Source organism: Lipophrys pholis (assembly GCF_963383615.2).
Source record: "Lipophrys pholis genome assembly, chromosome: 12".
Lineage (NCBI taxonomy): Eukaryota > Metazoa > Chordata > Actinopteri > Blenniiformes > Blenniidae > Lipophrys > Lipophrys pholis.
Window position 1 is genome coordinate 30,754,769 of NC_137641.1, and position 24,832 is coordinate 30,779,600.

The 24,832-nt window shown below is 43.8% G+C and overlaps 1 protein-coding gene across 1 annotated transcript; it reads right to left on the minus strand.

The window, feature by feature from the left end:
* Window positions 1–13,558: 13,558 nt before the first annotated feature.
* On the minus strand, window positions 13,559–24,348 carry ddx54 (DEAD (Asp-Glu-Ala-Asp) box polypeptide 54). Its single transcript, XM_080476219.1, has 20 exons — window positions 24,078–24,348; window positions 22,860–22,986; window positions 22,445–22,515; window positions 21,347–21,535; window positions 21,175–21,224; window positions 20,880–20,921; window positions 19,802–19,897; window positions 19,591–19,712; window positions 19,279–19,340; window positions 18,950–19,081; window positions 18,442–18,652; window positions 18,223–18,354; window positions 17,292–17,513; window positions 17,110–17,183; window positions 16,732–16,926; window positions 15,428–15,585; window positions 15,230–15,343; window positions 15,040–15,150; window positions 14,389–14,495; window positions 13,559–14,002 (listed from the first exon to the last, which is right to left on the minus strand). Exons 1-20 carry the CDS (start codon window positions 24,177–24,179, stop codon window positions 13,755–13,757), a joined length of 2,565 nt encoding a protein of 854 aa, XP_080332345.1. The 5' UTR covers window positions 24,180–24,348; the 3' UTR covers window positions 13,559–13,754.
* Window positions 24,349–24,832: the final 484 nt, after the last annotated feature.

The window sequence follows — 24,832 nt, forward strand, 5'->3', positions numbered from 1 at the left end:
ATTTTTGGCCCTTTATGTGACCAAAACATAAACTCTGCTGGAAACACTTCAATGTAAGACATATTACATAGAAATACTCTAAACGGGATACATTTCTGAATGAGACGCTCTATAATCAAACTACTGAGTACTGCTAATCTATATTTATACAACCTTTATCAGAATAAAACACAAGTGTGAATGCTGAAGCTGAATAAAGCTGAACTGTAATTCAATTCAACTTTATTTATATAGCACCAACTACAACACAGAAGCTGAAGGAAGCGGTGAGGGATCCCCCTCACCTCCTCCATGAGGTGCCTCTCCCATCCACTGTATATGGGACACTTGTTCAGAAACGGTTAAAGATGTGAAGAAGCACGGCACTCCTCTCATGAACAAGCTGCACGTTTTGATATTTGAATGGTTCAAATTGGTTAAAGACTGCAGGGGAAATAGTGCAGCATGGAAGGAGTCAGAATAATGATAATAAAGATCTGGATCACTAATGTGTGTGTGAGACGCGTCTTCAGCATTCACACAATAAATGTCTCTACAGATGACTGACTGAGAAACGCAATTAAACACCTCCAACAAAATAAAGTGTAATTAGCAAAATAAGAAGGCAATGGGCAAAATGACTCGTGGCCTTGATCGATGGCGACTCGGCCAATAGGGCGAGGCCGCAAGGTCACGTCCTGTCTGGCCTCCGTCCACTGCACACTTCCACAACATATCCGGGGTCCCGGCCCTCCAAGAGACTGGCTCTCCCTCTCACACACACACACACACACACACACACACACACACACACACACACACACACACACACACACACACACACACACACACACACACACACACACACACACACACACACAGAGTGGACAGTTTGTCACGATGGTCATTTTACATCCTTTCACAAACAGCCAGACTGAGCTGTGTGTGTGTGTGTGTGTGTGTGTGTGTGTGTGTGTGTGTGTGTGTGTGTGTGTGTGTGTGTGTGTGTGTGTGTGTGTGTGTGTGTGTGTGTGTGTGTGTGTGTGTGTGTGTGTGTGTGTGTGTGTGAGAGCACTCGGGTAAGGACTCTACAGCCATCTTTTGGTCGGTGGAGGTACTGCAGCACTGACGTGCAGAAAGAAGTAAATCAATGCATTTCAGATTTTCATTAAAATGCAGAGAAATAATTTGAAATCTGTTTGAAATTGATACTGAAAATAAAAAAAATTGCAGAATTTGTAGCTTCAGATGAACTGAACAAATCATACTTTATTAATCCCAATCCTCCTTTCTAGTATGTGGGCTGCAGCCACTTTGGGGTTGATGGGGGGTCAAAGGTCACACCCAGGGACCCACAGTGGTGCCACGTCAGTGTGGGATTCAAACCTGCGAACTCGAACCTCAGGACATGGACGTGGCCGCCACATGTAAGGCGCTCAGTGTCTTGCTCAAGGATGCTTCAACATGAGGAGAGTGGAGATTGGGAATCAAACCCACAACGTTCCGACTGAAGGACGACGGTTCTACCAACCGAGCCACGGCCGCCCCGACTGAAGGACGACGGTTCTACCAACCGAGCCACGGCCGCCCCGGAGTTCTTCATTGTCCAGAATTTGTGAAAATGACGAGAATAGAAAACACTAATGCTTCACACTCAGATCACCTGACTGATAGTTTCAGGTTTCTCATACAGAACCGCTTCATGGTGAGCGGTACCAAAACCCCAGAATGACCTTATATTTACACTTTAAAGGTTGTTCTGTTGTTGTTGTGCCGAGTATGTGATGTAAATGTCTGGATTGAACCTTAAAATTCACTACAATCTCAATATAAAGCCAATTTTAATGAAACTTCCTGTCAAAACAATCAAAGTGGAGATTTTTTTCCGGACAAATCTCAACTTTGATTTTCAACTTTTTTCTGAAGTGCATGAGAGTTAGTTGTTGTTCCGTCAGTGGCCTGGACACTCCTCCGTAGGTCGCAGTGTTCTGTTGTTTTGTCCAAAACTCTTTAAAAGTTTGTTCAAAATAAAAGTTTTCTTTGAAATGTTCCCTCTTCTCTTGGTGGTCCGGCCGGTTCTGGCCCAGAGGCTTTAAGTGTGACGCTCCTGCTTCAGCATGCTGAGGAACGTTTTCAGCTTTTAGTTATGACATGTGTGTATTAATAAACATCTCATGTCATTTCTATAAGACAGAACGTCTGAGAAGTGGAAAAACAGACCAAAATATAACTTAACACTGTTTCAAACTACTTGTTTAGTTTGAAAAGTACAAACCGGCAGGAAAAAGTTCTTTATGAATAAGATTGATTGATTGTTTGCTCGTGTGGCAGCTATTGAACATATTGGATATCTGATATTAAACCAAAATTCACAACTTGGTTTGAGTCACTTGTGCAAGTTTCACTTAAAATTCAAAATCTCTTTATTTTGCACTATTTCAGATCCACTCGGGGCGTCCATACATCTACTGTACACTATATTTTTTAAACTGTTGTGGATTAATTTGTTTAAAATCCTACATATCCAGCTAAATGGATTAAACTTTCCAAAGCTTTACAACTTCAGACAGAATTCATCAGTAATGTGAGGCTTCTCATGGTGGTTCCTCCTCAACTATCGGCTAAATATGGCCAATAAAGCACTTATTGGGAGTTAGCGGCGTCGCAGAAATCCTCCGTCTCTGTCATCTGGTTATCCGGGGCTTCGTCTGCAGAGTCGGTCTGCTCCTCAAACCTCCATGATTATTTTGATTGTCAGTGTTTTTCTCTGATCCTGCGGGAGACTGATGAAGTGAGTAACCGCAGAGAGACAGCAGCTCGCCGAGAGTCTGAGAAAACATTCCTCAGACGAGAAGGAAAGACGTGCTCATGCTCCCTCAATACGTCCAGTCGCGTCGCAGCTTCAGCAGGACGTACAGACACTGAATTACACCGCAAGAATATCAACAAGCTCACGTTTATCTAAACATGTCATTTAAAAGGAGCTTTAAGGAAAGTACTTTGTATATATAGAGAGTTTTTAACACTAGTTTCACTTCAGTATATATTAAATATCTTAACATTAAACATAAATATAAACCTTCAATGCCACTTCTCGGCTGGCCACTTAGACAAACGCTCGGGGCACTAAGGCCTCCAGGGGGCGCCATAAAATCATACCCCCAAAGAATAAAACAACACACTTACAACAGAATTAAGTTAAAACTTTTTACCATCATCTCTTCGGGCCCGTTTACATGACAATGATTTTAGGTGAAAAGGGAAAACTTCCGTTGGGCGTACGACTACGGTACTTTTTGAAAAAGCGCTGACTCTGTAGAAACGGGGGAAAACGCAACTTTTGGGAAACGCTGCTACCGTGCATGCGCACTACGGCCGCAGTAAATAGTTCTTCTGCAGCGCCGTCGCCGTAATAACAATACAAATGTGTGTGTACTCTGATTAAATCAACCAACAGCACCTGCTAGTGGCCGTACATGCTCTCTACACTTTAGTTTTCATAGCCTCTCGTAATTTTCAAAATGTTTCCGTGTAAACGTGAAACTTTTCTGAAACAAAAACACAAAAATGATGTTTTCACCTGAAACATAAACAGGGTCTCAATATGTAAAAACTCATATTGATTCAAATGTGAATCAATGCCCGATAATATTACTACAAACAATAATACCAAATAAATCCTTTTGTGTAGTTTATACACAGTGGAAATGTACCTCATGTGTGTAAACTGCGTGGTTATTTACATGTTTTGATGTTGGTTGATGTATTTATAGTTAATTACCATTATGTACTCACTTATTCACAGGATCTTTATTTTATGGTATTTATATTGTATTTCTCAAATACTAAAATTGAGGATAACACTGCTTCATACTTAGTTATAGCTATTTCTGTTAAAACGGTATTAATGTCTGTTACATTTCATTACTTTAGTTTGACATTTGTTGCTATTTTCACAATTTCTCAAGCAATTTTAGCCGTTTTAGTGTTTTGACTCTTTTTCTTTAACAGTTTAGTCCTAAAATGTGTAAAACAAAAGTTATCTTAAGTGTCACATACAGTTTCTCTTTCATCCCGAGTGGACCGGACCAATAAAATAGGGCCACAATAACCACACAATAATAATAATAATACGGTTTTTGTTGTGGTGCAGAAAATACGTGAAGAAAATGGATAATTTCACAAAACCAAACAATTACTGTGGTAAATTAATATAATCTCAACATAAAGCCAATTTCATGACATTTCTGATGCAAACTACAAGATTAATTTCAGTAAACAAAATATTAATTTTAAGGCACATATTTTATTTCAGATGTGACGTCTGGGTCTTATATTATTATGGAGTTTTTCACTCTAAATTCTGAAACGTGTGTGCTTTTTTTGGGTGAATTCTATTTTTATGTATTAGATTTGTTTTGTTATTTTTAACTGAAAATCTTTCATTCTAAATTAAAAATTGTGCTTTTAAATTTGATTTATTTTTTTAAATTTAAAAATTTGGATTTTCATTCTAAAACTGATTTTAAGAAGTTCTAAGCAACACTCAAACTAATGTTTTTGAAAAAAGGCTCATTTAAAAAGAAGAAGTCCTCTCCCACTCTTTCAGAGTCAGCCATTAGTCCCCCTGAAATAAAAGTGTTTTTGTTGGAGGAAACTGAAGCAGGAGTACACAGGAATAACATGCAAACTCCAGATGAAGACGCCTGGAACGCGGGATTTCTCTCTGATAATAAATAAAACCGCTGCACACACACATCTCTCAGTTTAACCCTTTCATGGTGTCGTCTTATTAGGAACTCATGAACTAAGAACTACTGCTGAGATTCAACACTCGGATGTCAAGAGGCTCCAAAACTCCAAACCTGTGAAGATTTCAAAGAAAACATTGAGATTTATTTTACACATTTCGTAAGAGACACTGAGACCTGAGCTGAGCCTCAGAACCTCAGAACCTCAGAGCCTCAGAGCCTCAGAACCTCAGAACCTCAGAGCCTCAGAACCTCAGAACCTCAGAGCCTCAGAACCTCAGAGCCTCAGAACCTCAGAGCCTCAGAACCTCAGAACCTCAGAACCTCAGAGCCTCAGAACCTCAGAGCCTCAGAACCTCAGAGCCCCAGAACCTCAGAACCTCAGAGCCTCAGAACCTCAGAGCCTCAGAACCTCAGAGCCTCAGAGCCTCAGAACCTCAGAACCTCAGAGCCGCGCGGTCAGGGTGAGTTTGTAAAAACTCCCACAATGCAACAGCTGTAAGAGAAGTTTCTGGACTTTTCACAGTTTCATCAGACCTACTGAAGAAGAGAAACATTAAAGATTAGATCTAAAGGTTATCATGACTCTATTTCTCTGGTCCGGCCCGCTCAGGGGGACGTTGGACTGTACGTGGCGTCTGAATTCAACACCTTCACACTCAGGGTGACTAACACCTGTACAGATAAATCCCATTTACACGCAGGCGTTACTACGATGTGGTCGAAGCCAAACTCCCCTCCTCCGCCGCTCCTCCTCAATAATTCAGAGCTTGGAAACGTGTGAGGAAGGTGTGCGGCGTCCTGCGGGAGGAAGATGTGTCTCATGTAGAATGTCAAGGCGGCTGGACGAGGTCGGCTGGAGCCGGGTTGGTTGGTACAGTTTGTTGTTTTGAGACGAGCAGATGAAATGAGAAGCTTCTCATGAACCGGAGTGACGCGTCGACGAGGTCGCCGCAGGAAGCCGAGGTCACGTCTGTGCAGGAGGTGTTGACTCGATGCAAACGAGTCGGAGCCCATCCAGCAGCGACGGGGCGCTGATAACACACACACACACACACACACACACACACACACACACACACACACCTGAACGGCCCTCAAAATAACCCTCTCCAAGTCGCGATCTGATTGGCTTCCTGCCAGCATGCGCTCGCTCATTCACACAAACGAATCCTCTCATTTCATCATCCTTAACTTCTTATTTTGTTCTTGTTATGATCGTGTCGTCAACGTCCAGAACCCCGTCTTAAACGTTACCCTCCTATTTTTATCCGCCATCATGTGCAGCGATGGATCCATTTTTACACTTCAGAGGGAAACAACAAACCCAGTAACCTTCAGCTTTCTCCTGCCGTCATGGCGACACTAAACGGGGAGAATGAGGCTAGTTAAAAAAAAAAGAAAAAAAGAAGAGGCCGGCTGGTACGGAGGCGGAAACGCAGTCCTGCAGCTTCAGACGTAATGGTCCCGACTGAAAAGCCTCTTTTCTTTCTGCGAGGGTGAATCCAGATTTACGGCGGCTCTCTGGCAGACTGGGTCGCTCTGGGTTTCCAGCGCCAAACATCAGTACGTCTTAAATATTCCTCAAATCCACTGACATAATAAAAATGTGTTTTCTTGACGTTTTCGACTCGTAAGTCCTCATGGAGCTGAAACTGCCCGACACAAGTGAAGCCTTAGAGGGGAAACTCACTGAGCCTGTTTACATTCACACAACCAATCTGATTTCTATCCTATGAAGAGCCCAATTAAAATACCTGGATTACTCCCTAATAATCTAATATGTATTTTACTGTTGACCTGAGTTCTAAGTGTAATGGAAAGAAGGGTAGAAAAAAGAAGTGACATGATGTAAATCTTGATTAATTAAAGATAAATGTGAAACTCTGGAGCGGAAAGTCAAACTAACTTCTGGAGTGAAGAAGAGACTCATTTAATTAATGAATTAAATTACATGGAAATCCTCAGTACAGTCGACATTAAGACGGTAGAGAGAGAGAGAGAGAGAGAGAGAGAGAGAGAGAGAGAGAGAGAGAGAGAGAGAGAGAGAGAGAGAGAGAGAGAGAGAGATTATGGATTACATAATATAAAGTGTAGCAGCAGTGGAAGAAATGAATTACTTTTCACTTCCTCTCCATTACTGATGAAACAGTCAGGCATTTATTATTTAAAATTTAAAAAACATTTTTTTTTAAATGAAAACCTATTTTTGGTCGAGGTTCTCTTTTAGATTCCCGTGTTCTCTTCATATTCTGTCTCTGGTTTTCTGATTGATTCTGATTTCGGTTCTCGGAGCCACTGAAAGTGCAACTTTTTGAAAATGGGACCTGGCGGTGGAACGTTTTGTAAACGCTGGGGCTCCGTCTCCATGGAAACGGGGTAAAAGCAACTTTTAGAAAACGTTGGCTCAGAGCACCAACTAGTGGCCCGACATGAAACCTTCAGAACTTTTCTGCGTTTCCAAGCAAACTGACATGTTGAAAACCTCACGGTGAAGATGTGGAACTTTGCATTTGCTCTTGAATCATCATGTAAACGGTGCGAGTGTGTGATTGTCTTCACCTGGTGGCTTTGCTCCATCCTCTGTGTTCCGCTCGCCGGCTGCTCTGCGTCGTCTCGGTTCTCCGTGGTTTTCTTTCTTTTTTCAGCGCCTCATCGTTCCCTCCTGCGACCTGGAGGAGTTTGTGATTTGGATTTTTAGTTTTCTCAAAGTAAATGAGCTCCTGCTCCACCAACGGCGCCGTCTGACGTCCAGAGTCGTCCAGAGTCGTCCAGAGTCGTCCTCTGGGCGAACCTCAACCGTGCAAAGCAGCAACCAGAACACACAGAACTCAGTCCGTATCGACCACAGCCACCAGGTGACGACAATCACACACTCAGGCAGGTGAAACACATCAGGAGCAGCAATCAGACACCAGGAGGGGAAGTCAAGGAGCCAGAGACAAAACTACTGCTTTTATTTAGTGACTGAACTGATTACAAGCTGAAATACAGGTAAATACTTTTAAATCCAAAGTTTTGAATAAACACAAGTAGCTTTCCAACCCAACTCCCTTCTAGGAACAAATACTTACAATACTGTAATTGTTTTGATTACTCTGAGTATTTCTTGTTCATGTACATAATTTTACTCTTACGTTCAACTGACAGTAGCCCATAATTGTAGGTTCAGATATATTAAAGATATCCACACTGCTGTATGTATGTATATATATATATATATATGTGTGTGTATATTAATAAATATAATCGGTGTATTTTGCACAGATGGTTTCATTAAAATTGGTTTTATGTTGAGATTGAAGTTATTTTCAGTAGCACATTTTCTGTTAATATTTTTGCTCTTATGGTAGTATTTTACCTCTTGTACCAACTGAAGACTAAAACGAGCCTCTGAACTAAAATGAGTTCGACACCCCGACACTTATTTTATTTTCTCTTCAAACCTTTTTATCTGCACATTTGTAGTCTGGATGTTTGAATTGCAGGTAAAATCAATCTAATGGCTTCTATTGACATTTTACAATGAGCCGTCATTGAGTCCATTTGAAGCATCATAATAATACTTGAATACATATTTGGAGTCCTCGTTCTAACACAGGTATCCGCCATGTGTCGGGCATGTGCAGCTTTTGATTTCTGAAAATACTGAATGATTTGTGCCTGAAGCAGGACTGAGAAATAAGATTCAACTTTCCAAACTGCTGGAAAACAAACTGCAGTTTGCAGCAAAAGAACATTTCTTCGCCAGATTTTCACCCAAAGTCATATTTTTCTTATTGTGCAGTGATTTTTATTAGATCGGCCATAAAATGAAAGATAGAAGTAAAATAAAAATCCACCTCTGAACTGAAGCTGCTCTAAGCTGCTACTGCCATATAGTACAATCTAAATATTGTAAAAGTTCAAACTTCCACTTCTTTCTGCACGATGGGTTTAAGAAGCGTGACATCGAAGACGAGCACGTGTCCGCTGAGGTAAACAAATAAGACAAAAGTAGTCGAACTCGTGCCTTCGAGCCGTTAGTGGCGTTTGTGAGCCTCGGCTCGTCACACCTCATCATAGAAACTCCACATTTTATGGTTTTCAGATCATTTTCTGCCAGTCTGGTTCCCATTCCACTGTGCCTGGCCTCCAGCCAGCGCTAACCCCAACAGACATTGGACTGTTCTCATTAGGCCCGGCTCCCGGCGCTGCAGGCTCGTCCCCGGCCCTGTGATCCAGATCACTCTGGCTTCTCCTCCAGCGCTTTGCGTGGCAGGTTGTTTCCAAACATCTTCATGAGCCGCCCGCTTCCAAAACAAAGCCGCAGCGCTGTAATTACCATGTGACAGTAAACCGAGGCCGAGCAGCGCTTTGACTCCGCCCCCTGCCTCGTCGCAGAACAACCGCACAAACAACCCGGGATGGAGACGTTCCACCGTCAAATGAGCCGTCGGCAGCTTGTTCCTTTTCCCCACAGGGTGAGGCCGCCGGGGCGAGGCCGGCTGACGTCATCACGTCTTTCCTCCAGTGGCGAGCCTGAGCGAGGGCGGCGAGCCTGAGCCTGAGCGAGGGCGGCGAGCCTGAGCCTGAGCGAGGGCGGCGAGCCTGAGCGAGGGCGGCGAGCTATCAAACACGTATCTGCTCACAGATAAATACTTTGATTGCGCTCTGAGATTAAGGACGTTACTCTGGGAAACATCCACACAGGTTCCCCAGCAAATAAGTCCTTTTTACCCCAGAGGACGGGAGTACTCGAGTATTATTGATTTGCTCAGATCAGGGTGTCAGAGGTCACATGCAGCCTGATCACATCTCCACCAGTAAAATAGAACAACAACCTTTAATGTACAGGTTATGGTTTTCTTTGTTGTGGCATAGATTATATATGTTGAAATGAAATGTGGGAATTTGTATAAATATCTAGCAAATGGGGGGAAAAGGATGGAGAAATAAAAATGATATTCTGGTTGAAGGTATATCTAGTTTCAGGTTGTTTAACACTTCTTCTTTTGTGTTCATCCGTAAAGTTGCACCACCACCACCTGCTGGTTCCATCTATCTACACTGGTTCAAACGCTCCAACGCTTCTCGTTTAATGTTTCTGGAATGAAACAAAAAAACAAGTTGTATATAGAATGTTTGTTATAAAGTTCAATAAGAATAACTTTACAAAAGAAAAATTGTATTAGATATTTTTGACAAAAACAAAAAAAATACTACTGAAAATGATTACAGTCTAAACATGTAGCGATATATATATATACTGTATATACTGTATATACTGTATATATAAATACTTCACTGTTAGTTGGTGTAAACTTGAATATATGAGGAGGGTTTATTTAGGCATGTTTGACTTCTTAAAGTTGGTATTATTTTTATATTTTAAATGGTTTAAAATCTAAAGACAAAGGGTCAGGGACTGAAGCAAAGTATCATTGGTCGGTTGCTTCAATATCCAGGATGTTAAATTCTACCTCTGAACAAATGAACTACATTTCAGAGCGGCGTTATTCCGAGGCCGGGGCCCTTTGGCATATCTCAAGTGGAAGCTGTGTCGGTCCTGGGAACCCTAAACAACAGAGATAAAGCTGCCGTTGGTGACGGCTGGAGAGTCGCTGCCGTGCTGGAGAGAGGCAGGACAGACGGGACTGGACGGGGGGGACGGGGGGGACGGGGGGGTGAAGCCTGGCTGGAGCTCAGTATCTCCTCTTGAGGATTAACTGATACCACAGGCCACATACTCCACTTCACTGCAGATAGTTCGGGGACAGGCGGTACGAGCAGCAGCCTCTTCTGTGGATTTGAACCGTCGCCTCCTTCACAGGCAGAACACTTTGTCCCCGGACGAGGACTGTACCGATGATAGTCCAGCTTGGAATTCTCTTTTGTGGGATTATTATTCCGCAGGTGAATCACAAAACTAAAGCCTCGTTTACCCGACGCTTCAGGTGAAAAAGGAAACGGAAACAGCAGAAATGCGGAAAGTGGTGTAGTTATCATGCCAGGCCACTAGGTGGTGGTGTTTGTTTTAGTACTGAAAGCGCACACACACACACACACACACACACACACACACACACACACACACACACACACACACACACACAATGAACTCTAAACATGAACACTGGGAGAACACAGACATTCTAGTGGACAAGACCATCAAGTTGGATTGTTATTACGGTGACTGTCAAAATAAAACTACCAAGTTGGATTGTTATTACAGTGACTGTCAAAATAAAACTACCAAGTTGGATTGTTATTACAGTGACTGTCAAAATAAAACTACCAAGTTGGATTGTTATTACAGTGACTGTCAAAATAAAACTACCAAGTTGGATTGTTATTTCAGTGACTGTCAAAATAAAACTACCAAGTTGGATTGTTATTACAGTGACTGTCAAAATGTTCATGTTTAGAGCGAAGTTCACCTCCTGAGCTTCATTTCAGTTCCCACTTGGTTCCACAGCAACGACGACAGGAGGCGGCCATCTTGCTTCCCGCGTGACCGCTGCTAACTGGGAAGTGGGACATTCCCACCTGGTAGCTCTCCCAGTTCCCAGCTGCACGGTTCTATCCTGGTGTTTTAATGTGACGGCGCTCTGGTGATGATCGCCAGGGCAGCGTTTGGGCCGAATCCCCCCTCCTCCTACACGCAGCGTTGACGTGGAGAACCCGCTCTTCCTCCGCAGTACGTTGCGGAGCGGGAGGTTACGGTACAGCAGAGCGCACCCAGGATCAACTCTGTCTCGCGGTCCCACCACAGGAAGTACGGTAAAAATGTAGGCGGAGTTATGAACGACTCGGAGAGAGTCCAGCGAAGAACATGGAAGCGGCCGGTGGCCTGAGGAGTCGTTCTCATTGTGAACAGCAGCGTCCAGCTCCTGGTGAACCTCCTGGTGAACCTCCTCCTGCTCCTGAGAGGAGGACCTCCTGGTGAACCTCCTGGTGAACCTCCTGCTGCTCCTAAGGGGAGGAGCTCCTGGTGAACCTCCTGGTGAACCTCCTCCTGCTCCTGAGAGGAGGACCTCCTGGTGAACCTCCTGGTGAACCTCCTGCTGCTCCTAAGGGGAGGAGCTCCTGGTGAACCTGAGAGGAGGACCTCCTGGTGAACCTCCTGGTGAACCTCCTGGTGAACCTCCTGCTGCTCCTAAGGGGAGGAGCTCCTGGTGAACCTGAGAGGAGGACCTCCTGGTGAACCTCCTGGTGCTCCTGAGGAGGATCTGTACCTTGTTTAAAGACGCCATGTTGTGTCGCGCCGTCATTTCAATAAACCAGTTAACTAATCAACCAGTGAGCAAAGCGGCGAATGTAAACAACAACAGGAAGGTTATGGTGATGAAATAATTCAATATTGAGGGTCCAGAGTCCAGAGTGACGATCCTCACCACCAACCATTGCAGCTCCTCACAGACCCGTTCCTCGATCCCCGGAACCTCAACGGAGGGGAACCGGGTAATCTAGCCGGCGGTTCTTTCTGTATCTTCTATAACTTTTTAGTCGGACCATGAGAAAACCCGCGACAGAAGGTGCGGTGGAACCGCGATGAAGCCGTAACTCAACCTACCGATCACTTATGATAGCACGTCGGCGTATCGTGGAACAACAGCTCGGGGTAACCAGGTCCAGATGGACGGCGCCCGGGCTCGCCGCCCAGCTGCTGCGCTCATGTTCTGCACCTCCAGAGCAGCGGGAGAAAGGACAGAATTATCCTTCGCTGGGTGATTGACCACCGCATCTTCTGCAGGAAATAAATTACACAATCATTTGAAATGCTGCCGGAGAGAAGAAAGAGAAGAAGACATCAGAAGTGATGCTTCTCATCTGTGAGCGGTGGCGTCCGCCACCAGAACGGGGTTCTGTAGAATCCAGAGGACTGTCATCAGAATCCTCTGAGAACCAACAACGTTTAAGTGAAAACAGAAAACTTTTGTTGCGTTGTAAGTTTCTGTTTGGACATAAACGCCTGGCGCCAACAACAGCACCCACTAGTGGCCCAACATGAAAACTACATCGTTTTCAAAACATTTCCTGGAATGAAAACACAGAAAAACCCAAACTGACGCGTTTTCACTTGAAAGATCGTCGCGTGAACAGAATCTTTCATGGCGGTACGGTGGTTAGCCACGACACCAACATTTAGACCATAACTAGTCCAACATGTACGATTATTACAAAATGTGACCTGATTAGGAAAATCTGTTTTTTATCAGACGATGTGATCCAACCAGGACGTGTTTCCTGTTAAAGAGCAGGGTGATGGAAGGACGCACTTCCTGTGGAGTTTGCATGTTCCTGGTCTGCATCAGGGATCTGATCTTTAGAACTTTAGAACCACCAGAGCCGCGTGTCACTTTCCACCAAATCAAATTTAAGCGGCGCCACAAAACACGATTAACTTTAAAATTAGACTTAAAAAGGTTCGGTGGAGTTTTGATTTACGTTCATGAAGTTTATCTTGCAACTGAAACTTTTCTAGTTTTTTCTGTTTCACTTTCCTTTTTTAGCTTTTTCTCTTTTCTAATTTTGACGTTTGAGCTTTTTAACCGTTTTGCCGTTGCTTTATATTTAACCTTAAATTCATTTCAGTAATTCCTCATTATCATTTGTTTTAAAGCTGTTTTCCTATTTTTCCCCAGTTAGCTAGTTTTTAAAGCCCTTTTCATCCGGGAGTTCGGAGCGTCTTTGAAACTGTAAATCAGCTAAAACAGTTAAAAAGATAAGATGTTATTTTAGGTGTAATCGTCTGAATGCTCCGGGAGCCGCCACAGAAGGGCTGAAGAGCCGCATGTGGCTCCAGACCTCTAAACTCCCTCAACTGCAAATAAAGACACAGAAAGTTTCCGTATTAACGTCTGTATTTCATTACCACCTGATAATCTGAATAAACAAATACTTTAGTACTCAAACACACTTTGATTGACGTGTTTTCTCTCAAACAAACACGAAGACAAAAGTCCAGTTCGGTCGTCAGTTTTGGGACAAAGGGACCAGAACCACGTCCTCCGTCTGTCCGTGTCTCCGGCCGGCGGCGCCTCACAGTTTCTTCCTCATCTTGCCCTTCTTCTGGCCGCCGCGTCCGAATCCCGACCTCTTGACGTCGCCGGCGTACTGCTTGTTCTTGGCGCGGAGCTTCTTCATCCCGCCGCCCTGAACGAACTGCTGCTTCCGCTGCTTCTTGCGCGACTTCAGGATCTGCTGGCTGCTCTTCAGCTCCGAGCGAACCCTGCTTCCGCTCGCCGTCTGCGGCGGCGCGGCAGCGCTCGGACCTCGACGGCCGCGACCTGCGGGAGGGGGGGGGGGGGGGGGGCGATGAGACCCTCGTACACAGATGATCATACCCGCCACGCCCGGAGTCGTTTTGATGTCCACATGGAGAATTGTCCCCCTAAACTGTTTAGCAGAAGAAGTTTCACCAGCGGGCAGAGGGTTTCCCACCATCGTCTACAAACGTCTGACAAACTGCAGAATCGCTCAAATTCTCTTCATCTGACAAGATTGAAACTTTTTAGAAAGACGAGGCCAAAAGAATAAAACCGCAGGAAGAACTAGAGCAACTCAAACTAAAGCATCTGTGAGGAATCCTTCCAGCGGGACACAAATACCAAGGTTAAAAGAAAGTAATCCTACTGAAATACTTCACACTGAGTTTTAGGAGTTGTAGTCTCACCTCCTGGTCTCCTTCCTCCTCCTCTTCCTCCTCCTCCTCCTCCTCCTCCAGTCTCTCCATCAGATCCTCCATCGTCGATCTTATACTTCTTCTTCCACTCCTCATAACTGAAGCGTCATTAAGTGAACAGCAGTGCAGAAGGAGGGCTCAACGTGACTTCATGTGTTTATGAAGTGAAAACAAAGCTGCTCTCGATAGTTTTTTACAATCAGAGTAAAAAATAAAATAAAAAGTTTCCCAGTGTGCAGCATTTCTGCAGCTTTTAGGATGGAACTGGTATTGTCAGGAAAGTGATGCATTTTCTAACTTTTTCAAGTAAAGGTGGAAGAAAAGTTATGAAAGAAATTACTATTAAATACTAAACTAATACTAATACTAACTAAGTGTTTTGGTTTATTTTTACCTTCAATTAAGATAAAGCAACAGTTTTCTCTTCATATGATTTGTTATTACAAAAGAAAATAACATTTTGTTACATTATCCGGCCATTATGAACTTATTATTATTATTATTACAACTCTGGACCTCTACTCCTCTTGAGGTACTGCGCCTCCTAGTGGACAGAGCAGGAACAGCACTGTTAATTCCCTCGGGGGTTGGGTTTAAACCCTGATGGGGGTCATTTCTGTTTGCAGACGAGTTGAAGGATACAAGTTCTTCCTTTTGCTCTTGGCGCTGATGACCTGCCCGCTCTCCGTCCTGATCTTGTTCTTCTGGTCCTCCTTTCCAGTTTCTCTCACGAAACGCTTCTTTTTTCGATCCCTGGAGAAAATAACAATTTAAAAGGTGAACCAAGCTACGTGGAATCATGTGAAGTCAGAGAGGAGAAACCTTTTCTCACCATTTCATCATTGTCTTGTGCTGGTTGAGCCGATCGCCTTCGTCTCCCATCAGGTCGAGGACGGCCGAGGAGGCCTGCTGTTCAAACGCCGTGCCCTCCCCTCCCAGACTCAGCCTGAGGACGCAGAGCGACACACCGCCACGGCGTGAAGACTTCCCGTCACGTCCCCACAGAGTAAAGTCAAGTTTCAGAACTCACCCTCTCTCAGAGTTGAAGTCTTTGGGTCTGTAGGGGATGTAAAACTCCTCGTCTTTACCAGCCGCTCTGCTTTTCTTACTTCTTTTGTTCTTCTGATATTCTCCATCGTAGTCATGCAGACCTTTTCTTTTAACACCCATCACCTGTGAGAACACCCCCTGGTGGAGACAAGGAGAACTACATGAAGGAAACTTTTAGTCTAAAGAGAAACATTATGAGACGCTGTTTAGACCACAACCATCTAAAGCAGCGGTCTTCAATTCCAGACCCCGAGGGCCGAAGTCCAGCACGCCTTAGCTCTCCAAGCTTCAGCACACCTCAATCCACTGACGGTACCATCAGGCTGGTACAAAACCCACTAAGGAGCCTTCAGGTGTGTTGCAACTGGGAGAGACCAAAACCCTGCAGGACCCCAACTGAAGACCCCTGGTTCTCACACACACACACACACACACACACACACACACACACACACACACACACACACACACACACCACAGCAGGAGAACACGGACATTCTAGTGGACAGACCAGCAAGTTGGATTGTTATTACAGTGACTGTCAAAATAAAAGTACCAAGTTGGATTGGCATGATGGTGACTGTCAAAATAAAAGATCAAGATGGATTGTTATTACAGTGACTGTCAAAATAAAAGTACCAAGTTGGATTGTTAGTACTGGTCACTCTCAAGTACAGTTAAAATAAATTGTAGTAATCATTAAAAAATATCAAAGAGTACCAGTAATAGTAATAAAGTATCAATAAAGTAGCAGTAATAGTAATAAAGTATCAATAAAGTAGCAGTAATAGTAATAAAGTATCAATAAAGTAGCAGCTTCGTTTCAGGATATTTTAAGGAATCAGGATCACTTGAGAAATGTTTTATCATTGTGAACTTATTATTGATCACTATTTAAAACCGACTTTTATGAGACTAAGATTCAGATTACATTATTAACAATAATAATAAAAATAACAAAAATAATATTAATAATATCAGGATTTGAAAGCAGTTACTTAAAATACGTTGTAACTTAAAATTTCCTGAAAGTCAATATTTAAGAAGCTTTTCGCATTTTAACATTTCGATTTCACTCTACTGATTTTATTGTAAAGAAAAGTATCATGTCAATGAGATTCTATCTATAAACTAAAGTTAGCGACACTGAGAATCACTGGAACATTTATCTGAGTGAATCCGTTCACAGTGAATTCGCCAGCAGTGATTTAGTGGTGTTGTTTCTGTGTGAACGATCAGCTGGCAGTTTGAATCGTTGGAATGTTTGTAATCGGTTTTTATTACCTGTAAATCCTCCTCTTCCTCGTCCTGCTGCTCCGTCGTGGCGGTTGGACGGAGGGTCAGCGGAGGCCGGTCCTCTGCGGACATCTTGTCCTTCTGTTGGTTGAATTTGTCCACGAGGCGCGTGTCCTTAGACCGCTTGGCTCGCATCACCTCGCTGGCCGGAGTCTTACTGCTGGAGTTGATTTCAAAGATGGTCTGAAGGGTGGGGGGGGGGGGGTGGGATGGGAGGGTGGAGTGGGAGGGTGGGGTGGGATGGGAGGGTGGGGTGGGATGGGAGGGTGTGTGTGGGGGGGGGGGGGGGGGGGGTCACCGTCACGGTTTCATCACGTGTTGGCATCACACGGCAGCAAAACAACCATTTCTCTACGTGGAACTCACAGATTTGGACTTGAAGCCTTTAATGGCGTCGACGATTTGAAGACGGTCCAGTTCCATCTTCTCCAAACCCGAACCTGAAATCCAGAATGATCTCGTTAAATCTTTTGAGACGTACACCGACTCACTACTGCCACCTCATGCACAAAGTTGACATCACTCCAAGTCTCCTCATTGGAGCTGACCTAGAACGGGGTGAACGGCCATGTTGGACACGTCCAGGCTCTTCACCCGTCTGATGGACTCTGACGACGGGCTGGGCCGGGACTTCAGGTACTGCTTGTAGGCGTTCTCCGAGACGCGCTGCATGTTCTGCAGGTCCAGGGAGTTCTCGTGAGCCATGATCAGGTGAGCAGCTTCATCGTCCAGGATACTCTGAGGAACTCGGCCGAACACTCCGTCTGACTCTGGAGCAGGAAGACACAACGTCAGCCTTCATCCTGACCGCAGTCGCTTGGAGATGGTTCCTAAAATCATGTTTAGATGGTTCCTAAAATCGCTTTTAGATGGTTCCTAAGGTGGCTTAGAGACAGTTCTTTAAGCTACCTTCAGATGGGACCTCCACAGTGGCGACTGGCCAATAGAGGGCGCCGGATCACTGTATTTAAATGAAGTTGTCATTGGCTGAAATCGAATAATAACGAAGAACCTCACCTAAGAAATTTACCACCAGCCGCCACTGGTCCTCCAGTTACTTTTAGACCGTTCCTAAAGTAACTTTTTGATGGTTCCTACAGTTACTTTTACAGTTGCTAGAAAATCCATATGGGTCTGGCCCTATAAAGTAACTTATTGAAGGCTCCTAGTTACTTATTGAAGGTTCCTAAAGTACTTCTCGTGAGTTCTTCCAGTACAGTTCAGGATGCTCCAGCTGTTCTACTTGACAGTTTGGTTTGGTTCTGGTCACAATGGAAAGCCGAGCCATCTCATTCAAAGTACTCCTCTCTCTCTTCATGCATTCATATCCACCGTGTTATTAACTCCCTCCTGACAGTCGGTGCTCTCTCCTTGCAGGACCTGTTGCTATGGCGATGTGGGACTTGTGAGGCTTATGAGGATTTCTGATGTGTAACTGAACCAGTATCTTTCTTGTTATCCCATCAGTTCTTCACCTACCTTGTGTGTGTCCTGGTGCTGCAAGCTGAAGGGGCCTTCCCAGGAAGAGGTGCATGTCGTACACGAAGGGTATCTCGTCTGGACAGACCATGCTGTAGGTGGCGCCGCTGCGACCGGCTCGGCCCACACGACCTGAGAGGGAGGAGCAGCCAGGTCATCATCTCTGACACTTCTGCTCACTGGGAGAGTAAATCCTGCATTTGAAACCAAACTACTGACCGACTCTGTGCAGGAAGAGCTTGGCTTTGGAGGGGAAGTTGTAGTTGATGACGTTGTCCAGCAGGGGGATGTCTATACCACGAGCAGCCACGTCGGTCACAATCAGCACCATGGCCTTCCGGTGCACAAACTTCCCGATGTTGATCTTCCTGGCCGTCTGGTCCAGGGCGCTGTAGATGTAGGAACACTCCACGCCTTCTGACACCAGCAGCTGCTCAGCACAACAACAAACAAACAAAACAACAATCACATCCGGAGCAAGACTCAAAGACATACAAATACAGCTGGTGGGTACTTATTCTTAGTTTCTTCTTCAAGGTTCCTACAGTTACTTTTTGAAAGTTCTTAGTTACTTCTTGAAGGTTCCTACAGTTACTTTTTGAAAGTTCTTAGTTACTTCTTGAAGGTTCTACAGTCATCTCTTGGAGGTTCTTCTTCAGTGTTACTTCTTCTATGGTTCCTCCGTCTCTCATCCAACATGACAGTTTGGTCCTGGTCTCCTCCTCACCTCTTTCAGATATTCCACATGGTGCTTGGTGGCGGTGAAGACGACCGTCTGCTCCTGAGGCTTCACCACGTTCCTCAGCAGGTGCAGCAGCAGCGCCGGCTTATCGTCCATCCGCAGGTAGAAGAAGGACAGCTGGCGCAACAAAGACCAGGAAAATTACAGTTAAAATATAAAGAGTTCTAAACGTGCATCACGCGCTCAAATGTGCAAAAGTTTAATCACTATTACATATGTCTATATTTCTATCTTGCATGTTTACTAGAGCAGTGTTGAGTTCAGTGTCCGAGTCTTTTTGCTTGATTTTCTGGGTTCTGTTCGTCCTCCTTTACCTTAATCAGCTCGCTGAGTTTAGAGTCCACATCCAGGCGAATCAGCACCGGCTCGGTCAGACCTGCAAGTCACGTCTGTTCAGGTCCCGTTTACACGTTTCAAGTGAAAAAACACGGCAAGATTATGCCAAGATTGTAGTTCACATGTTGGGCCACTAGTTGGTGCTGCTTTTTTTTTTTTTTTTTATGTTTTTGTAATTAAACTACGGACGAAGGGTCCACTATAACCATGAACGATGGGAGAACACCAACATTGTTATGAGATAAACAGATTCATTAAATCCATTGGGAGGATGTCGGCCGTTTCCTCACCAGCTCGGGCGAACTCCACCAGCAGCTTGGGCAGCGTGGCCGAGAACAGCAGCGTCTGCCGGGTGTCTGGAAGCCGCCGGATGATCTCCTGGAGCTGCTCGGCGAAACCCATTTCAAACAGCCTGAGAGCAGGAAGACGCCGTCCGGCCGGTCCGGGGTGTTAAAACAGGAAACGTGAAGCGGACGGATCCACGTGGTCGATTTCCCTCACCTGTCAGCCTCGTCGAAAACCACATACTCCACAGCGTGCAGCTTCAGGTCCATCTCCTTCACCACGTGCATGAGGCGCCCCGGGGTACCGATGATTCTGGAGGAAGAACAGCAGGTATGAATACATTTATATCAGGGGGATTAAACAGAACCGGCCCAAAGAGGGTCTAATATCTCTACTAAACAAATCATGAAAATATGACAAAACGCTTGAATAAAGAATTTTATTTGTCCACTAGGGGGCACTATTAAAGAAAGTGTCATTTTTTTGCACTAAATCAAAGAACTGGAGTTTATTTTGATTTCACGACGGTAGAATTACCCTGAAAATGTGTTGCTTGAATGTTTCTGCCCCTTCGTCCAAACTAGAATCTGTTTTCATATCAAACAGCTTCTCAATATAACTTTACATGTTTGTGATGTACTGAGAAGTTCTGGGAGGGTAGTGATGTGTTGGACCCTGGATAAAAGCTCAGTTCCTCTGCTTTATGGTCCGACGGGAGTCCTCACTGTCCAGACCTCATAAAACACTTTAGTTCATGTTTGATTCTATCTGGAAGGAACCGCTGATAGAATCACTTCTTATTTAAACTTTGTTTTGTTGTGGCTCCAAGTAAATGTGATAAACATATTAATGCTTTTACATAAACCAAATAATTACTATGGAAAATTACTACAATCTCAATATAAAGCCGATTTTAATGGAAGCTACTGATTCAAAATACAGTGAAATGTTTAGAAAACGTCTCGTTGTACTTGGCTTTATGTTGAGATTGTAGTAATTTTCCGAAGTAATTATGTGAACAATGTATCACGTGTACTCTGCACCACCACAGAAAAAGTCAAGGTGAACTTTGGCCCTGAACTAACAGAAGGTATTTAACATTAAAGCAACAACAGGAGGGTGAACTTGTGAAAACATGAATGTTAAAATCTGCAGAAGTCCGTTAACGTGTTTTCAGAGTTCAGACTGAACGAATCAGTCAAGAGAGATGAAACGTAGTAATTTACTGTAAAACTGTAAAGAGTCAAATAATACTGAGTTCACTTTTATATCCTGAACTAGAAAAAACACTCACATGTCAGGGTTTTCATGAAGAGCAGCGAACTGATCGTCCATCCTGCAGGACAGAGAAGAGTTTAGAGACACACACACACACACACACACACACACACACACACACACACACACACACACACACACACACACACACACACACACACACACACACACACACACACACACACACACACACACACACACACACACACACACACACACACACACACACACACACACACACACACACACACACACACACACACACACACACACACACACACACACACACACACACACACACACACACACACCTGTCTCCACCGAGGATCAGGGCCGTCTTCAGGCCGGTGAATCTTCCGAGCTGCAGAACCAAACAACAACTGGAACATGAGACCTTGTTTTTTCTTTCAGCCTTTATTCACTCAGGAGAACCACATTGGTGAAGAACGTCCTTCCAGTGTGTCCTCCATCTGTTGGACTGACCTCTTTAGTGAACTTCATGGTCTGCAGGGCCAGCTCTCTGGTGGGGGTCAGGATCAGGGCCCGGGCCCCCATCTTGGCCTGGGGGGCCTTCAGCTTCTCGAACATGGGCACGAGGAAGGCGGCCGTCTTGCCGCTGCCGGTCCGAGCCATGGCCACCACGTCCTTCCCGTCCAGGATCACGGGGACGGTCTGACATGGAGGAGAGACGGAGGCAGGAGGGACAGTCATAATGGGAGGGACACTATAGAGTGTTTGGGAAGAAGAAGAAGAAGAAGAAGAAGAAGAAGAAGAAGGGGGAGGAGGAGGAGGAAGAGGAAGAGGAAGAAGAAGAAGAAGAGGAAGAAGAAGAAGAAGAAGAAGAAGAAGAAGGGGGAGGAGGAGGAGGAAGAGGAAGAGGAAGAAGAAGAAGAAGAGGAAGAAGAGGAAGAAGAAGAAGAAGAAGAAGAAGAAGAAGAAGAAGAAGAAGAAGAAGAAGAAGAAGAAGAAGAAGAAGAAGAAGAAGAAGAAGAAGAAGAAGAAGAAGAAGTTCAAAACTTCAGAAAAAGTCGAAAATCAACAGTTTTTTTTACAGAGAAAAAGTTTTTTTCTACTTTTCTTTTTCTCCCATTTTAATTTTTTTTATCCAAACTAGAGACGTCTGTCCATCCCTCAATTTGCCTCCAGGTTGTATTTAACAGAAACAATAAATCTCGACCTTGATTTTCTACTTTTTTTTTAAAGTGAGGGAGGTTTTTGGTTTTTTTTTTCTTTTTTTTTTAAACTTCAGATTTTTTATTTATTTATTTTTTCTTCAACGGCCCGAAGACTCTCCCGTTGATCCGAAGGTTTGAGGACAGGATGAAGAGGACAGGATACAGAGGACAGGATGCAGAGGACAGGATGAAGAGGACAGGATACAGAAGACAGGATGCAGAGGACAGGATGTAGAGGACAGGATGCAGAGGACAGGATGAAGAGGACAGGATACAGAGGACAGGATGCAGAGGACAGGATGAAGAGGACAGGATACAGAGGACAGGATACAGAGGACAGGATGCAGAGGACAGGATGCAGAGGACAGGATGCAGAGGACAGGATGCAGAGGACAGTGAGACGGACCTTTCTCTGGATGGGTGTAGGGACTTTGTAGCCCTTCTTCATGACGCCTTTGTAAACAGGGTAACTGAGACCTGGAAGCACAGCAGCAGGCAGCCGGGTCACAAAGGGTTAAACCACTTCTGGTCCTCAGGTTTAACGTCCCGATCTTCAGAGACGGAGACTTTATTCTGTGTTTCGTTTCCTTCTTTCTTCAATAAACAACTATTCTGTCTTTTCTCTGTAAGTCAACGTTTACATGAGTAATAAAAATAAAAAGGTTTAATCTCATAATAAAAACAAAGACTGGTTCTGGATTTCTGCTCAAAACAAAAGAAGAACATTTGATCATCTAAGCTGTAATTTGGATTTTCTCCCCACAGATCACTGAAGCTGTAATTTGGATTTTCTCCCCACAGATCACTGAAGCTGGACTCACCCATCGACTGAAACCCTCCGGACTTCTTCTTCTTCTTGTTCTGAGCTCGGACCAGCTCCCGGGTGTCCGGCTCCACGTCGGACAGGCCGTCTGAGGCTGCAGGGAACCGAGGCAGCTTCCTGCCCGGCTGGAAACACCAGAGGACACGGGGACGGATGTTGGTACTCACGTATATATATATATATATATATATATATATATATATACAGTGATCAGGGTAGTACCATAGTTACATGTACAGATTCAGTGTTTCCTCTAGGATTCCTTTCAGAGCTGCTAAAATATAAATAAATGAATGGAGCAAAAGAAATGAAAAAAATAGACCTTAAACGGTGCATTGTGTACTACTAAATACTCCATTGTGTACTACTAAATACTCCATTGGAGACTACTAAATACTCCATTGGAGACTACTAAATACTCCATTGGAGACTACTAAATACTACATTGTGTACTCATCTCCAGGATTTTCACATCATTATAAAGTTGATTAGTTTTATTATCATACTTCTCAACAAACAGATCAAATATCAGTGGAAAGTTATTTCTACAGTCATAATATATAAACTATGATACTGAAGGGATCTGGTAAAAGAAATAGGAAAAACTTCTGATATACAGTATTGTTGACTTGCATGACATTAAAAGATGTATATATAAAGAATATAACATATTATTTCAAAATTTCACATTTTTGGAGCTGAGGTACATAACAGAACAATAATACGGGATGTCAGAGATATATATATATATATATATAGTGCTTTTATATATATATATTGTTACAGCATATGGAGAGGCATAGGAACCTGCAGTAATAATGCAATGTAACATTAGCTGATATATATTATATTGACTTTAAATGATTACTTCATACATATATATATATATATATATATATTTCGACATCAAAGACGATCTGTTTAGTTTGTTTCAGTAAAATCAGAAAGTCACAGCTTCGATATGAACATTAAACCACAACAGTTACTAGTTACTGTCATCATAGTTACTGTTACTCTCATAAAGAAATGTTAAAACAAGGGGGCATCCGGATTTGAACCGGGGACCTCTTGATCTGCAGTCAAATGCTCTACCACTGAGCTATACCCCCACCTGGTGTACCTGCGTGGTAAAAGGCTGTCGTATAAGTAATCTGACTACTCTCAACACTGAATCCTGATGTATTTATACCCCGTTAAGAGAAACTGATGTTCTTACACAGTCATCGTCTTTGATTTGAGCAGCGAGCTCGAAGTCGGAGTCGGAGTCCGCCTCCGTGTGCCTCTTCTTCTTCATCAGCTTCTTCTTCCTCTGAGCCATCCTCGCGCTGTAAACGCCGCCTCGCCCGGAGCCCGGAGCAAAGTAACGGCTTGTGTTTGTAACTAAACGACGGTAAACTAGTTTCCCCGGACGGTTTTAACCCAAAACAACACGGTGAGCGGACATGTTGGAAACACGTGTGAGCGGCTTCTTCTTCGTCTGTTTCCTCACTTTCCTGTTTGTGTGACTTTACAGGACGCCGCCCGCTCCGCGCCGCCACCTGCTGGTGTGGAGGTTACATTACATCTCTAATGATTCACCGCAGCATTATGTACAGTACATATACTGTATGTTTGTGTCACATTATCAGCAGTTTGTCTTATTGTCTTTTAAAGGAAGAGTTATTCACACTGTAAACTTGTTTATGACAAAATTTTGCTTAAACTCGTCATCCTAAACTTATTAAAATAGTGACTCAAATTTGTCTCCAGTAACATGATGTCAAAAAACACGAATTAAATAATTGTAGGAAAGATTAATATAATATTGACTTAACCTTCCTCTCATGACTTGAATGGTTAATTTAAAAGTTTTTAGTTGCCTGAAGAGCAAATCTGCTAAAACCCATTTCTGGCTCAAGTTACATGATTTGACCCCCCCCATGAATACATGAAAATAAATAAATAAATATAATATATAAAACCAAGTGGTGT

Bases quoted from the DNA above. Each gene is read 5' to 3' on its own strand.
- ddx54 (XM_080476219.1), bottom strand. From the start codon at position 24,179: ATGGCTCAGAGGAAGAAGAAGCTGATGAAGAAGAAGAGGCACACGGAG. The intron at 18,355-18,441 runs GTCAGTAGTTTG...CCTCCCTCTCAG, and splicing joins GCTCTTCCTGCACAGAGTCG to GTCGTGTGGGCCGAGCCGGT. The intron at 14,496-15,039 runs GTATCCTTCAAC...ATGACGCTTCAG, and splicing joins AAGAGCAAAAGGAAGAACTT to TTATGAGGAGTGGAAGAAGA.